Raw genomic sequence first — 17,067 nt, 5'->3', positions numbered from 1 at the left:
GTGTGTACTTCAATATCTCCAGTGTGCACTGTAGGCTCTGTAGTCCAGAGGAGAGCAGCTCCACTCCTGAGTCCTGCAGGTCGTTGTCTCTCAGGTCCAGCTCCTTCAGGTTGTTAGCCGAGGAGCTGAGAATGGAGGCCAAATCCTTACAGTGACTCGAGGAAAGACTGCACTTTCTCAGGCTGTGGGGAGGAACATCACTCTTAGCAAATGTAAAATATACGTTGTGTTTCACAGTGTGACATGGGGTTTTAATTGTGTTTATTGTGGTTATTAAGTTTATTATATTTAAAGGCATCCTATACAAGCTGTCTACCTTACCATAACAGCTTATTTTCAAGTTATTTTGATGTTACATAAACACCTAGCATAGCTGGCAGCGCCCTGCACACGGAGAACCAGTCTTGCAATTTGGCTGTAGGCAACCCGGTGACATCTCGCGAAAATCGTGAAACATTGCCTGTTCAGTAGATATTGCTCTTTGGCGATTGTCTTTGGCTCCATGTACCAGAGTACGGGTGAGCACTTGTACTATAAGGAAGAACATTTATTTATGTATGATACATTATTCATTCACAAAGGTGTGGTACACAAGCTGGTCAGGATGGCTTGTTGTCTTGTGCGGTGAACATACTCTTCACTCTTCGCTCATGGAAATTAGACTACCGGCAGTGACTTAGTTTATTCCAGTGGCGTGGCTCATCAGCGTTTGGTGCTGAGTAGCTTGTGGTGGAGCTGACGCAAAGAGCCTCTATGCCAGTGCAGTGGATCTGGTTATTCTTTCTCCTGTCTTTGTGGGTTATACTTCTGTGGGGCGAGTGTGGGTCCTGTGCCTGTTGAAGGTAAGCTCATCCTTACTGATGCTCGCCTATTGTCGTGCGATGGAGCACTGTTGCTAGCTAATGTATAGTTAGTTATCTGCCAGTTTGTCTGTATTCAGGTGGTGGTTACGACCTCTGGTCATCTTTCGGCTGCTCTACTGCTAGGATAGCTGCACCCTGTGAGCTCGTAGGTATACGCAAGTACTGTCATATTTGCTGTAATCAATAGTGATGTACATAGAGTAACTGTAACGTTTATCTTTATAGAGACTGTATGCTTCACTGGTCATGAAAAGATTGGCCACCAGGTGAGTGTCCACCATCACAAGGGGCTGCTGTTTTGTCTTGTAAAAATACTTTTCTTTTTGTTTAAAGGTGCTCTAAGCGATGCCATGTGTTTTTTAGGCTAAAACATTTTATGTCACTTACTGCAAACATCACCTAACCAACAACTAGCTGTCTGTGTCCTGAATACACTGTAAAAAAATGTGATCTTTGTGGACAGCACAGGCTCCAAAAACGTGAACAAAAATAACCTGGGAAAACCTAGCCCATAAAAACATAACAAACTGTTCCACCAAATCACAGATGAGATGCGTGTTTAGGAGAGTTTCAATTGCACGGGAGCAGCACGGGAGGGAGTGGGAGGAAGTAGCGAGCTAGCTCTCTGTTTTGTTTTAAAGTCAACAGAAGTGACGTTACCCAGTATCGCTTAGAGCACGTTTAATCAATTGATTCAACTCTCTATACTCATGTCATCTTAGCATGGGCTGCTAGCTTTGGTTGCTGGGGCTTGGTTCCTTCCAACACTGGTTTGCTACTTACCGTACAACTGGCCTTGTTATGATTATTTCTATGTAATGTTGGTAGGAGTTTGTACCACCTGATCGTTGCTCCATTTTTTTTTTTATTGCTCCATATTGTGTGTCTTGTGTGTGCGTGTGGGCATATACAGTACCCTCCAGAATTATTGGCACCTCTGCTAAAGTTGACTAAAAAACGTTATAAAAATAATCAGTTGGTGTTTTATTTTAATCTCACAATGAAAAAAATAGGAAAAATACAACCTTGAAGGGAAGCAAATTTATTTTGACAAAAAGGAAAATCTCATAAATAAATAAATGACGGATTTCTATTATTCTTGCTGTATATATATATATATATATATATATATATATATATATATATATACATTTTAAATTACATAACAAAAAGTGATATGGTTAGATTGAACCCATTTCAAAATATCTTCTGGTTTTTTTTTTTCAGAGCAAGACAATGTCCACCACAGTGCCAAAAAAGAAAACTATGTCATATTTACCTCAGTCTCTGGAGCACACAGTTCTGATTTGTTAAGGAACCACAGATGGCTTTCAGTCCGGACTCTGACATGATGGTACCGTCCAGGTGCAGCTCTCTCAGGTAGGGTGACTGCAGGGCTGAGGCCACAATTTCAGAGAATTCCTCATTCAGATTACAATTTGTAAGCCTACAGAAACAATTTAGAGGATTTACAGTTACAGTTTACAGTTACAGAGTTAAAGCAACTTAATGTGGTTATTTTACTGATTTGCCTCAAACACATTTTTATTCATTGACTTACAATGACTGCATTTACACGTTATGTTTGTGATTTTGAAGAATCATAATTTTAGAATCCTGGATAAGCGCTTATCCCGTATAGAGAAATCGGTTATGCTTGCTGGAGTACTCCAAAAGAATACTGAGATACTGTTCCATGTCCATATCACTGTGCTAATAGAACTTAATTGTTGGTAACCGGGATGCTAGTATCTAGATCTATAGATAATATATATACATTTAAGGACACAAAGATTTCACACAGCTATTGACATAAGTCACTTCCCATCAAAAAACATTCAGGTACAAATCCGACCTGCGGTCATTTCCCAATCCCACCCCATCTCTCTCCCCCACTTGCTTCCTGTCACACTTCACTGTCCTATCTGAATAAAGGCAAAAAGCCCAAACAATATAGTTCAGGGTCTGCGAACGTTTGGTGAAGGGTGCAGGAACGGTGAAATCAATCATTAGTTGTGGCTCCTGTCTGTATAATTAGGTAATTATACATTAATGAAATCATAACTATGAATAGCCGGTAACACTTATAATAACTACAATATAATTACTATATATAAATAACTATAATAACTATACACTATTAAGCATTAATTAAGCATTTGTAAACAATTACTAAATTATTTGTTCCTCATTTGTAAAGGAACAAAATTAATTCTCATCAGCATTTGTACACACAGTTATGAAAATTTTGTTAATAGTAAATAAGCCTATATCTAAAATATGTTTAGAAATGTTTTTAATACTCCCATCAAAAAACATTCATGTTTGAATTCCCGATCCCACCCCATCTCTCTCCCACTTACTTCCTTCACACTTCACATTTCACGCTGAAGGGTGCAGGAACATTTGCTGCAAACCTTCCCCCCTAAGGAAATTCAGTAAAGTTTTCTTAATGTTCCCTGAACAAAATGTAACCTTCAGCAAACCTTTAGGAAACTTCTTTCCATGTCACATGTTTGTTGGCTTATTGATACTTGCCGAGCTTTTCTGCAACATTTTACAACTGGAACAAGTCTCTGCCGTCCGCCGTCTGTTGTGTTGTACTTGTCAATGTCAAACTCGTCCAAGACCTCCTCGGACTTGAGGAGCACATCTGCTAAATCGGAACAGTTATCTGATGATAGTTCTGTTTCTGTTTGTTTCTCGAGGAATCTCTGTAGTTCGTTCTGCTGCAATTGGTCTTTAATTTCACAAAGGCAATTAATTAGCTTGACAAACTGATCAGGTGAGATGCTCTGTTCGTCCGTTGTTTGTTTTTGTCTCTGTTCGACCAGAAATGCCAAAGTCAGGTTGTGTTTGGCTTCAGTCAGCTGTTTATTCACCTCCTCCAAACTATGGTCCAAACCGTGAGCTCTGATACAGCGCACAAACAAGTTGGAGCGACCGTAGTCTCGCTGGAGTTTCTTGGCGGACTCCAAAGCACATTCAAACATCTCAAGTCCTTTCTTCACCACACCTTCCTCCACGCCCTGATTTGCCACAGTCTCCAGCACCTCTGTCACATCCTTCACATGAGTTGCAAGCTCCTGAAAGCGCTTCTTGTTTCTCCTTGATGTGTTTAGTTGGCGGCATACCAGGAAGCCGTTACTCACAGCGATTGAAATCACTTTGTAAGCTATTAAAGGAACAGCCATTTCTTCAAGAGTGAGAAAGAGAGAGAGAGAGAGAGAGAGAGAGAGAGAGAGAGAGAGAGAGAGAGTTAGGCGCAAAGTTTTTCACACCAATGCAAATTTATAGTGCATTTATATTTCACCATTAAAACAATTCTTCATGTGTGGCCCTAATACTCCGTTGTAGATTAGTTAGTGTGGATATATGTTTCATAAATCACTTAATAATGCTAAAATTCATCATTACTCAGGGGTTAATCAGGTTACTCAAGAGTTACTAGAGTTATTGGTTACGTAAAGATATTTTGTAAGTTCATCTAAAGTGAGGACTGTCTTACAAAGCAAAGGCACTGTAAAGGAGTTGGAAATATTACTTTTAAATGTATTCATATATCTATCTATATTTTTACATCTGTCTACTTTTCTTTATTCCATAATTCTATAAATGTTAATACCCAAATAGCTGGTGTCCCCATGCTCTTAAACTGATTGAACCCCATCCATTGCCATTGCCATTATTATTATTATTATTAGTAGTAGTAGTAGTAGTAGTAGTAGTTTATGAACAGTTTTCAGTTCTTGGCCAGCACCAGTTACTGTGCTGTATCTTACTTACTCAGGGTCAATGTGGGGTCATCAGGGTCACTGAAGGTCAAGTCAGGGTCATTCAGGGTCACTGGGGGTTACTTGTTGCAACTTTGGGGTCACACGTCTGGTCGGCATTTAAAGACACTTCTATGCAGAGGAAAGGGGGCAAGCAATGTGAAAATGTCACCATTCATGTAAACTTTATCTACAGTATTGGGTCTTCAACATTTAAAAATATTTTTTTGCCATATAGCTCAACCTATCTCAATAACACAACATATAGTTAATAATAAATAATAATATAATAAATAATATAAATAATAATAATAATATTAATAATAATAATAATAATAATAATACGCTTTATTTGGTCTTACATAACCCTACAAACCGCAAGCCTTTGTTGCGGGTTCCCACAAATACCAACAATTTCTTATAAGTTCTTCAGTCATTCCTCTTTGTTGCTTCATTGTTGTGGCCGTTTATGATCCAATCAGCAACATATTAACATACCAAGCAATATCAGAAATACTTCAGAAATACAGAGGTCATGTCTTTAGTATGTTCTTAGTATTAGTTGTGATTAAATTCATTTTTATACAGAAGTTTAAGGAACACAACAATCGGAAAACTTGGCAGCCTTAACCCCCTACAAGCATGCCATATGGCAACAGTGGCAAGAAAAAACTCTCATATCCCTCAAAGAAACCATGAGCAGAACCCAACTTAATAGGAGGAGCCCTTTTGGCTGGCTGCAGCTCTAATAGCAGCAGTGAATGTATAATGAATGTATAATAATCATTAGATGTAATATCCTCTGATCAAAATTGTGCTATAAGTAATATTTCATTAATGCCCCTTTTACAATTTACAAGGGGGTAACTCATTCAGGGATGAAATAGATATGTTTATTGCAATGTTAAGATGTTCAGTCATGGAAAAAATATGTATTTATAAATATGTTTTTCACAAGTTTAACAATAACATCCCTAGCCAGTGTGTGCCTATTTGTCTACATATTACATTGTGGTGGTAGCTTTAAATGTTGGGTGCCAGCTTGTTATCCCTTTCACTCAGTGTGACATTAAACAAAACATGTTACAGTTTTTCTTGATCGCTTAGATGCACTTAATGAACTGGGATCCAGTTCATCTTGAGTTTTTACCTTACCACAGCAGAATTATTGCACATTTGTTAACACTTTTTAATTGGCTTAACCATCCTTTTTCAAATCATTTAACACAGTTCTCATACAGACTCAATAAGATTGACTGTGTTAAACAAAGGGAGATCCTTTATTCACAGCTAATCGATATTGCTTGCAACATTATACACTTCTAATGCCACTGTGTGAAATTCCTTTGCACAATTCTTCAATTCATTATCAATAAGAGATACGAGATCTCAGTTCTTCTATATGCAAGTATACAAGTTTTCTCAACTGCTTTTTTCCTGCTTAATGAAACTGTGATGCATGTATAGTAAGTATAAGTATATATACTCTTTTGATCCCGTGAGGGAAATTTGGTCTCTGCATTTATCCCAATATGTGAATTAGTGAAACACACTCAGCACACAGTGAACACACAGTGAGGTGAAGCACACACTAATCCCGGCGCAGTGAGCTGCCTGCAATAACAGCGGCGCTTGGGGAGCAGTGAGGGGTTAGGTGCCTTGCTCAAGGGCACTTCAGCCGTGCCTACTGGTCGGGGTTCGAACCGGCAACCCTCCGGTTACAAGTCCGAAGCGCTAACCAGTAAGCCTCAGCTGCCTCTAATGTGATCCTCATCATCACCTCCAAAGCACAGCTGAAGCGATCTCTTGCAAATGTGTACATACATTTTCATTGGTTTCACTATAGACCTCTGAGGTTTGCCTACAAACATGGTCCATTCACGCCACCTGGGTATAACAGGGAGTGCCCTCGTGATTACATTGTTTTTCCCACTGGGAGTGTTTATGTACTTTGCTGTTGGAATATGTGAAAAACATGGATGCCACAGCAAAGGTTAAACCATACCTCACTCATCTTAAATAAACATTTATTTGCTTAACGATATGTTGTAAACAGGGATGTAGTGGAGGCTAAACGCATGTAAACGCCATTTCATACTTCCTGAATTTCAGAAATAGCGTTTATGCACCTTTAAAATGCATTTTTCCACCTCTAAAGTGGCTCCTACTGATTATTCCTGAAAATGGCCTCGACTACAAGCCCAAAGTGAGTGAGCCCCAGAAACAATACAATTGATGTTAATTTGGTGCGCGGTAGATTCATGCCACTGATGCATGGCATTGACATTATTAGACTACTTCAGACACAGATTTGCAAATCACCTCTACCTTTTCCCCAAAAGTAAAATTCAGGATGTAAAGTCAGATAGATTGTTATCTCATGCATTCTCTGGCGTCTAAACCACTGAAAGCTAATGCCAGCTTGTTAGTCAGCTAGTTAATGTTAGGCTATACACATATTAACCAATCAAGGGAAACTGTTTGTGATGTAACCTGAAATAGAGTTTAATTTATCATAATTAGCTCATCAATAAAATACAATCATGGGTACAAAGTCATCACAACTAATTGTGGAGTTTTCTCTGACAGGCTACCATATCAAATGATAAGAGGGGGAGTCCCCCCTCCCCTTTGCCCTTTTCAAAATGCTACTTGCACAGAGACTTAGGTCACTTAATATAAAGGTTTAGGCAGGCAATAGCATTCAGACTGGACTCCTTGTCACAAACACCTTGGCTCAAGGATAAGGACATAGGGAAACAGACACCGCCGGGTAACGTTTAAATAATAATCAGAAATGCATTTACAAATATTTACATAAGTCAGTAAGTGGGAAACAACAAAATATAAAATAAAGTGTCATGCGCGTCAGCAATGTGTATGTGTAGTGCATAAAGAAAAGGCAATTTGAACAGCCGCAGCCAGCTCTCAGCAGCGTCAAGCCAGAACAGGACAGAGAGGCCGAATAAGGCCACAGGACACAGGCTTTATTCCGGAGTCCATTGACACGGGGCTACGCCCCTCATCACAATCCACTGGAACTCTCCAGCTCCTCCTACAGGTCGAAATAGACATGACAAGCAGCAACAATATGCCTAGTGCTCAGATGCACCATAAAGGCGGGGGGAAAAGGCATAACGCCTCAAGGCACGGAAAAGCCGGGGCGTCACATCCTACACTCTTAATGCATGCTAAATTAACTAGATGTACCGCATAGCGGTACAAAATATGACCGCCGCTCAGTCCTGTACATCCATTCCGCGAAAATAAATCATATTAATGGATTTGTCTCCATCTTCTACTCCATCCCCCACTCTTGAAACTTTTGTGTATGCTTGTTTGGAATGTGTGTTTGCGGGCCGCACACAAAGTAGCCTACTGGCGCTGTAAAGGTGAATAGATTTGTAGCACTTGCCAAAAAATTTGTAGCATTGTTATAAAACCTTTAAAATATCTAAACAATCACAAGTAGGGCAGTTCATCACAGTCCATCCATTGCAACTGGACTGATGAAAGGTACACCTGTAGGCTACATTGTATTTGGGAAAAGCAGAAGGTAGCAGCATAATGTATTTATTTATTTATTATTAAACAAAACAATCCCTGTCAGTTCCATGCAGTTTTCAACAGCTATCAAGAAGAGAGGTCATGTCATGGATTTTTGTGAATGTTTCTTCTTCTACATATGCATAAGTTTAGTCATCTAGTTCATATGATATTCAGCTTTATTGTCAATGCACAAATTAAATACCAGTAGTCTAAAACAAAATGCTGTTTTACCCAGTGGTGCAAATAACTGTCCAAAAGGGCCTTCATGAAATGCGTTGCTAGACTGTTCATACACATTTTAACGGGCCAAGTTGAAGAGCTACTGTCCGTTATTGTTTGTGCAAATAATATGCTGATTCATGTTCCCTTGCATTTTGCAACTATGAGGTCCATGGTTAGTCTGGCTTTCGCCAGACCAAGCTCAATCTTTTAAGAAATCGCACTGCCATAATAAATTGTTATATGTTATTTCATTATAGGTAGCTTGTCTGTAAGATTTCTTACTTTTTATGATGATTAGGCCATTTTGGCATACTGATTACATCTTGACATGTCTCTCTTTATTGTGATTTAATAAACTTTATAGACGTCAACCATATTCATTCCTTCTGGAGTTAACAATGAATTTAGATGTAGGAATTGAATAGTGATTGTGTGGCCTATGAGAGAACACCCAGTGATACCCTTGGTACCATCAAATGATGGCCTATAGCGATGTGATACCGTGGTCCGCCTTACCGGTGACCACGTTATGGTTGGCCTGATCACAGAATTTATAGTTTACCCACCTCTTTTTTACCACCACACACCGAACTACAATGTGACGACAAAAGTGACGACAAGCCCCCAACTGAGCAACTCAGGTAGTAAAATCTAGCCCCAGTTTCCCATCTCTAATTTCCACATGAAGTGATGTGAATGATGATGTTTTCACTGGGGAAAATGTTTTTCCCATGCGCATGATTATCAATACAAAACATATTTGACAAATCATGTTTTCCTAGGATATAGTGTATGCTTGATTTTTAAAAAAATATATTGTTCATGTAGGATGAGAGGATAATTTAGAGTACATGAATATACTGACCAAACATGACAGATAAGACCAGACCTGTATATTGAGGACTTTTTTCTCTCCACATTGTGCAGTACACTACAGTTTTTCTTAAATTGCTTACAGGCAAAATCTGTCACATAACCACATTACCCCATATATACCATATATACCCCATGTATACCATATATACCCCATGTGTTTGTGTGCATGTGCATGTGTTGAGGTGTGTGTGTGTGTGTGTGTGTGTGTGTGTGTGTGTGTGTGTGTGGTTAAACATGGCTTGGCTTAAATTCTACTTATTTTGCTATCAGTAACATCCTGGTTACGACTAATGCTGATGATATTATTTGCACATTGGAGTCACACAGTCCCTGGATATTTGCAGGAGATTCATCCTCAATAGGATCCCTGAATGCCAATGCTTGAGAGTACACCAGACAAAAGTAGGTCACTTATGACTTACTCGACTTGATCAGTCAATGGTTAATGAAGGAGCTTGTGTGGACAAATAGGGTGAAGAGTTAAATGGCAATGATGTTATTACATACTCGTTAATCTGACTCCATTTGATTAATAATTTGTATCACCAATCAATTACCAAGTAACTAGTTTATCAGCTATGGAGGAGAATGGCATGGCACACTACGAGAATTGAAGTTATCCGATTGGTAGGCAAATGAACAATTTAATAGGCATTAAGTCTTAAAGGTAAATGTAACCAATATCACTTCAGTTGAATGTACAAGTAAACTCACATGGTCTACTGTAACAAAGTAGCAAATGGTAACAAAGGAAACTTAACCAATTCACAGAGGTAAGACTTGACAAGTTAAAGATAACAGATACACCAGATAAAACAATAGAAACCCAGAGATAGAGAAAAGGGGAGAGAGAAAGAGAGAGAGAGAGTTCTCGCAAAACTTTGCGAGATCCCGCAATGAGATCCCGCAAAAGTGCATAGTTTTTTTTTTCTTCTTCATGTTTTTTTCCCCATTACTTTTTTTTTTTTTTTTTTAACCCATGTTTTTTTTCCCCATGTCACCCGGAGGGCTCCGTAGGATTGTTCAAGTAACTATTCCCCAAATATACTTTTGTCTGCAGTGTCTTAACTACAGCTCAATTGCTCATTAAAAGCCCCTCACTCACATGTCTATGTCATACTTTCTGCTTAAAGTAACTGCAGACAGTTTATGTTTGTTACTCATAGTTTTGACCCATAGTTTTGACCCATAGTTTTGACCCATAGTTTTGAAAATGTTCCTCATCATTATGCCCCTATTTTCTTCATAATTTAGATGAAGTCATCATGAAAAGCTACCAATGACATACACGTAGGGCTATATTATATATATTACTTAATAGGCTATACTGTACATAAGTCCCACCCTCCAATAAACGGTCTATACACTCCGGAAATATGAGATGAAATGAGTGAACTTACATTATGTTCAAAGTTTCCAAGATTTGTCCATTGTTCTTGATGCTCAGGTACTTCCTATGGAGGACTGTCTCAACTTGCTCACCCTGCAGCTAAAATATGTGTTGACATGATCACACTGATCTTGGTATGAAAATTTAACTGTTTCTTTCCCACCACTCATTCTCGTCTGGGCTGAAGACATGTGTTGCTGGTGTGTTGGTTACATGAATTAACTATTCTGACAGGTGAAACATGAAAACACCCTGCTGGTATGTTGGTTAATAACACTATTCTCCCAATAAAACAACCCCACATCATTTCACATAATAATAATAATAATAATAAAAATAACTATTCTCCCAGGGCAGTAGGCTCGTCTTTAAGCACCTATTTCCTCAGTTTTTGGCTAATTAGTTAGTAAATTCAGTACACATAATAATAATAATATTAATAATAATAATATTTTTTTAATACACAGTGGTAATTGGGTCATATCCACTCAACCAACAACATTTTAAACATTTCACAAGACAGGCATATTAAGAATGATCTTTAAAGAAGGAGTATAAGGCCACGCACCAACTTTAGGCTGAAATTCTAATGTGATAGCACTCCAAAATAATGAACTTCCTTTCTATATCAAAGAATCAAAAGTTGGTCATGGCCAGGCATGGACTGGCCATCGGGCGTACCGGGCAATGCCCGGTGGGCCGACACACATTTTTGGGCCGGGGCTGTCATAATTTAATAATAATTAAAAATATATCCACCGCGACAGTATTTGAGACACGAAACGCGGCCCATTATTTGATTTCCTTGACAGACATCTCTCAGCCCTCCCCCTCCCCTCCCAGGGTTATCAAATTTTGCCATTTGAGCTGTCTGACCGCGGAGAGAATTGAGTTTCCATCTGTGACATTGTGAAAATGGATAGTACAGTAGGCCTAATAAACCACAAAAGCGCAAGGGGGGGTGCACAGAAGCTGCGAGACAAAAGGCTAAAAAGTCTACAAGTGGACACAGCAAAATGTGTCAAAATCACAGAAATGTTCACCCCAAGGTCGACTGTTACAGCGGGTGCAGGGCCGTCGACATCGAGTGCACAGGCTGAAGGAGTGGAACACAGCTTTGATGTGCAGTGTAGTAACACAGAGGAAGGCGAAGTACAGGTGGATTCGGAGGAGGAGGAGAGAGACGTTACGGAGGAGGAGGAGGAGGATGAGGAGAGAGACGTTACCCAGCAGGGACAAATTGAGGAAGAGGTCAGAATAGCTACTGTAAATGTTAGCAGAATGAAGAGGGACGTTTCATGCAGGGAGGGCTGTTGTGTGTGTGTGGAGGGCTGGGTGACCACCTGCTCCTCCGCTTTCGATTGACATGCATTTGAGCGTTTCTCTGCAACATGCATCAGTAGCAAAGAAGCCATCTGCATTTTACATTGCGCTATTCGATTGTCGTCGACGCGTAGAGGAGAAAAAATTTATATTTAAATTTATATATAAATTTAATTTATAGTTATCCACAACAAATCAACGAGTGGTCGGCCTCAGAACGCACTCAACTTTTTGAGATCTGAAGTCAGTCATGATTGGTCGAAATTGTTGTCAATCTTGACGCAGTACAACAAGCAAACCTATCACATTTCTGTGCGCATACAGGCAGGTACACACATGTAGGCTACACACGCACGCACTCAGGTAGACACTAGAATGACACAGAAATTATGATAGCCCGTAACAATGAAAATGTTTTGGGATGTGTGTATCTTCACTTAATAGTATCTGGGGAGATTGTAGGCTAAACGCATGTAAATGCTCAACATAGGACATAATTACAGGACTCATTTTATTCAGTCAGACTTAAAACATGCATAATAATAGTAGCCTATAGAGTTTTGTGCACAACTTCGTCCTTGCTGGTTTGGAGGTGGTCACCCTAGTGTGTGTGTGTGTGTGTGTGTGTGTGTGTGTGTGTGTGTGTGTGTGTGTGTGTGTGTGTGTGTGTGTTTTAATAGCCTTTGTTTTCAAATAATGCTATGAGTAGACTCGGTGTCCAACTTACAGTGTTATTTTAGCTTGCCATAAAGTTATAGTTTGCAGGTGATACAGCTTACAGTTATTATTATCATGTAATATTAGTGAAACATTGCTTTCCCGAAATGGATGATAAATGTGCGCATATATCCTCTGGTATGTCGTGTGCCTCAGCATATCGTATAAATAATCATGGTGGGCCGCCATGGCTAAAAATGCCCGGGCCATTTTTTAGTCCCAGTTCAGCCCTGGTCATGGCATGCACAGATGTACTGTGATTGTGGCTACATGTCATCTGCACATATGCAAGTACAGCTTCAGGTCACAAATGCAGAGGAGTATAAGGCACATTCTTCATCCAATGGTTTAATGACAATATTTTAGTGAATAAAATGATTCATAATGAATCAAATATTTATGTAAGTATATATTTTTTGTAAACTTCTAAGGCAGAGTAGCCCACCATCATGATTCTTATATTGCCATATTCCAGACAATCTCTACTTGTGGCTAGAATATTGTGAGATGCAATATATACTGCAATATAAATGCAATTTTCCCTTGGTATAACATACAATTCCCAGATGTGGCTAGCCCAGACTATCCTAAAAAACAATCAAAACAAAAAACAAGATAGCATGTATGCTTGATCCTTACATCAACCAATTTCAAGAGGGATTGATTAATCAATTCATTGGACAATAAAAATATACTTAAAAACATCAGACAGACAGCCTATCTTTCATAATATATATTTTTTTAAACCAGTGTATAATAAGAAAGGTCCAGAAAAGTTTTCATACAATTCCACTCCCAGAAAATCCAGAAGAGTCCATACAATTCCAATCCCAGGAAATCCAGAACAATGAACATATAATTGCCATGTTTTCATATAAACTGAACGACATACATGACATACAAAGACATATTTGATATAGACATCATATGTACATATGTGGGGCAACCAACAAACTCAAACATTCAATTTGCAATTTTGTTACATTTAGCTACTATTCATAGCGAATTGTTATCGAAGCCCGTTTCCGCCACTTGAAAAAAAAATTGCCAGATAATTATGAGATTTAAAGTCATAGTTATGAGATTTAAAGTTGTAATTATGAGATTTAAAGTCGTAATTATGAGATATAAAGTCGTAATTATGAGATTAAATTATGACTTTATTTCTCATAATTAAGCGATATAAAGTTGAAAGTTCATGATTAACCCAGGAAGTAAACCGAAAAGGTTATGAGCTGTTGCTGTTCTTCTCGGTTTAGCTAGTTGTAGTTTAGACATAAAACTGTTAGGCTACTGTTTGCACACTGTAGCCTATAGTTTATTTCAGCAATGTCTCGCTTTATGGACATCACCAACACAGGTGTTTTTTTAGGCGTTGCTTCTGTACGGTCGACACTCGACAGAGGCATCTTCATCCAGCTTTTCCATGCTGGTCACCTGCTTGTTAGAAGCTAGAGCCTAGAGATGTCTTTTTTGACTAATGCTGCCAAAACTCCTCCGGTAGCCCCTTAAATAAATAACGAACAGTCCCTTAATTATGAGAAATAAAGTCGCAATTTTGAGATTTAAAGTTGTTACGAAGGAGTGCCTGTTGATTATACCTCTAAAGACATTGCTGAAATTAGGCTACAGTCTGCAAACAGTTTTGGGTTTACTTCCTGGGTTACTTTTGGGTTTACTTCCTGGGTTAATAATCTCGAAATTTCAACTTTATATTATATCTCCAGAGAATGTCTAATAGGAAGAGAATTGGCACTCTCTGGTTACTTCCAGTTTCTGGACTGGTTGCAGTTCCACCTCAGATACCACTTGAGGGCACTCGCAGGCGAGCGCAGAATGCATTGAGGTCTATGGAGCTTTACCCCTCAATATCCACTTTTCTCTGGATATAATTTTTTGAGTAGTAATTTGAATGTTGCATTCACTACTAGAGGCAAAGAAAATATACACTGTTGATTGTTATTTTTTTGGAAATCACGTAAGTCTTCTAAAAAGCCTTTCAAATACGTCAATGACGTCATTCATTAGCAGAATGCTAGCGTGATATGGGCAACAACGACCCAACCTGTAAGAAATGAAAAGGACATAAGTACTCGTTCATTCAACTTTAGATCTAAAATCTATATTGAACTTGCATAAACTACAATAAAATCTACGATTCTTCCACAACAAGCAGGTGAAAGAGATCAATTTAGCTGTCTAACTCCATAGACCCCATTCAACCTGCGCTCGCCCGCGATCACCCCCTGTGGAATTGTAATGTAACTGCAACCAATTTCGATACAATGGGGCTTAATAGGAAGTGCCAAGGCTCTCCGTCCTAATTACGACTTTAAATCTCAAAATTATGACTTTAAATCTCAAAATTATGACTTTAAATCTCAAAATTACGACTTTATATCTCATAATTACAACTTTATATCTCATAATTACGACTTAATATCTCATAATTATGACTTTAAATCTCAAAATGACGACTTTATATCTCATAATTACGACTTTAAATCTCATTATTATTACTTTAAGTCTCATAATTATGACTTTTAATCTCATAATTTTGACTTAAAATTTCATAATTATGACTTTAAATCTCATAATTATGACTTTAAATTTAAAAAAATAATTTTGATTTAGTATCCGGCAGTTTCAAGTGGCGGAAACAGGCTTCCATAAATTATGGAAAGTTTGAAAGCAAAAATAAAATTCTTCCAGAAACTCAAATCCATTTGGGTTTCTTAGGCGCCATTCAAAGCATTCTAACCCACAGAATTAGGGGGATCCTACATTTAAAAATGAATAAAGTAGAGACACCGGGTGATTTTTAATTTATGAAGTCCATTTTGAGTGTCCAAATATGAAGCAATGTTTTGAAGCACTTGTTGCATTCCTACCTGCAACAAAAAGAGCTCATCTCCTCATGTGATCTGGAACAGAGATGCTGAGGAATCATAAGAAACCATAAACCCTGGACAGAGGGGCTCAGTGAATGTGGAGTAGAATGTGTGCAGGTGGGTGAGTGTGTCAGAGGAGACACTGTAGAAGGACAGAGTGCCAGCTGGCCAGTCCAGGTACACTCCTATTCTTCTGGAGCCGGAGGACGGGGCATGTATGTCGTTGCGTTCATTATTGTGTCTGGCAGAGTACCTGTCAGGAGAGCAGCGTAGACTCCAGGACTTGGCATTACATCCCAAGCGACTGTCATCATTCTTCCCTTTCCTCTTGATGCTATTATAGGCCACAGCTACATGAACCACACCTTCACTCCACTCAGCCTCCCAGTAGCAGCGTCCAGACAGGCCCTCTCTACACAACACCTGAGGCCAGTTGTGGAATCTGTCTGGGTGGTCAGCATGCTTCATGCTCAAACCTGTTCCTGTACTTGTCTGATCAGAGTGGAATCTGTCTGGGTGGTCAGCATGCTTCATGCTCAAACCTGTTCCTGTACTTGTCTGATCAGAGTGGAATCTGTCTGGGTGGTCTGCATGCTTCATGCTCAAACCTGTTCCTGTACTTGTCTGATCAGAGAGAGTGGAATCTGTCTGGGTGGTCTGCATGCTTCATGCTCAAACCTGTTCCTGTACTTGTCTGATCAGAGTGGAATCTGTCTGGGTGGTCAGCATGCTTCATGCTCAAACCTGTTCCTGTACTTGTCTGATCAGAGTGGAATCTGTCTGGGTGGTCAGCATGCTTCATGCTCAAACCTTTTCCTGTACTTGTCTGATCAGAGTGGAATCTGTCTGGGTGGTCTGCATGCTTCATGCTCAAACCTGTTCCTGTACTTGTCTGATCAGAGTGGAATCTGTCTGGGTGGTCTGCATTCTTCATGCTCAAAACTGTTCCTGTACTTGTCTGATCAGAGTGGAATCTGTCTGGTGGTCTGCATGCTTCATGCTCAAACCTGTTCCTGTACTTGTCTGATCAGAGTGGAATCTGTCTGGGTGGTCAGCATGCTTCATGCTCAAACCTGTTCCTGTACTTGTCTGATCAGAGTGGAATCTGTCTGGGTGGTCTGCATGCTTCATGCTCAAACCTGTTCCTGTACTTGTCTGATCAGAGTGGAATCTGTCTGGGTGGTCAGCATGCTTCATGCTCAAACCTGTTCCTGTACTTGTCTGATCAGAGAGAGTGGAATCTGTCTGGGTGGTCAGCATGCTTCATGCTCAAACCTGTTCCTGTACTTGTCTGATCAGAGTGGAATCTGTCTGGGTGGTCAGCATGCTTCATGCTCAAACCTGTTCCTGTACTTGTCTGATCAGAGAGAGTGGAATCTGTCTGGGTGGTCAGCATGCTTCATGCTCAAACCTGTTCCTGTACTTGTCTGATCAGAGAGAGTGGATTCTGTCTGGGTGGTCAG

General features: G+C 39.4%; 1 protein-coding gene across 4 annotated transcripts in view; it reads right to left on the bottom strand.

The window, feature by feature from the left end:
- LOC143122840 (NACHT, LRR and PYD domains-containing protein 3-like) overlaps positions 1–10,777 on the bottom strand; it is a 29,464-nt gene extending 18,687 nt beyond the window's left edge. The window contains exons 1-5 of one of the 4 annotated variants that reach the window (XM_076283751.1): positions 10,684–10,777; positions 4,650–4,768; positions 3,402–4,059; positions 2,143–2,310; positions 9–182 (exon numbers count right to left, since the gene is read on the bottom strand). In XM_076283751.1, coding sequence (XP_076139866.1) covers positions 9–182; positions 2,143–2,310; positions 3,402–4,057 — 998 coding nt within the window. In that variant the 5' untranslated portion in view covers positions 4,058–4,059; positions 4,650–4,768; positions 10,684–10,777. The other 3 variants (XM_076283760.1, XM_076283778.1, XM_076283767.1) reach the window with 3 other exon arrangements.
- Positions 10,778–17,067: the final 6,290 nt, after the last annotated feature.

Source organism: Alosa pseudoharengus, unplaced genomic scaffold, assembly GCF_046254945.1.
Source record: "Alosa pseudoharengus isolate Yale_2024_CS ecotype anadromous, Long Island Sound unplaced genomic scaffold, YU_APseudo_1.1 YU_APseudo_1.1_scf_1, whole genome shotgun sequence".
Lineage (NCBI taxonomy): Eukaryota > Metazoa > Chordata > Actinopteri > Clupeiformes > Clupeidae > Alosa > Alosa pseudoharengus.
Note: the sequence above shows the minus strand (reverse complement) of the source record. Positions and strands in the feature narration are given on the sequence as shown.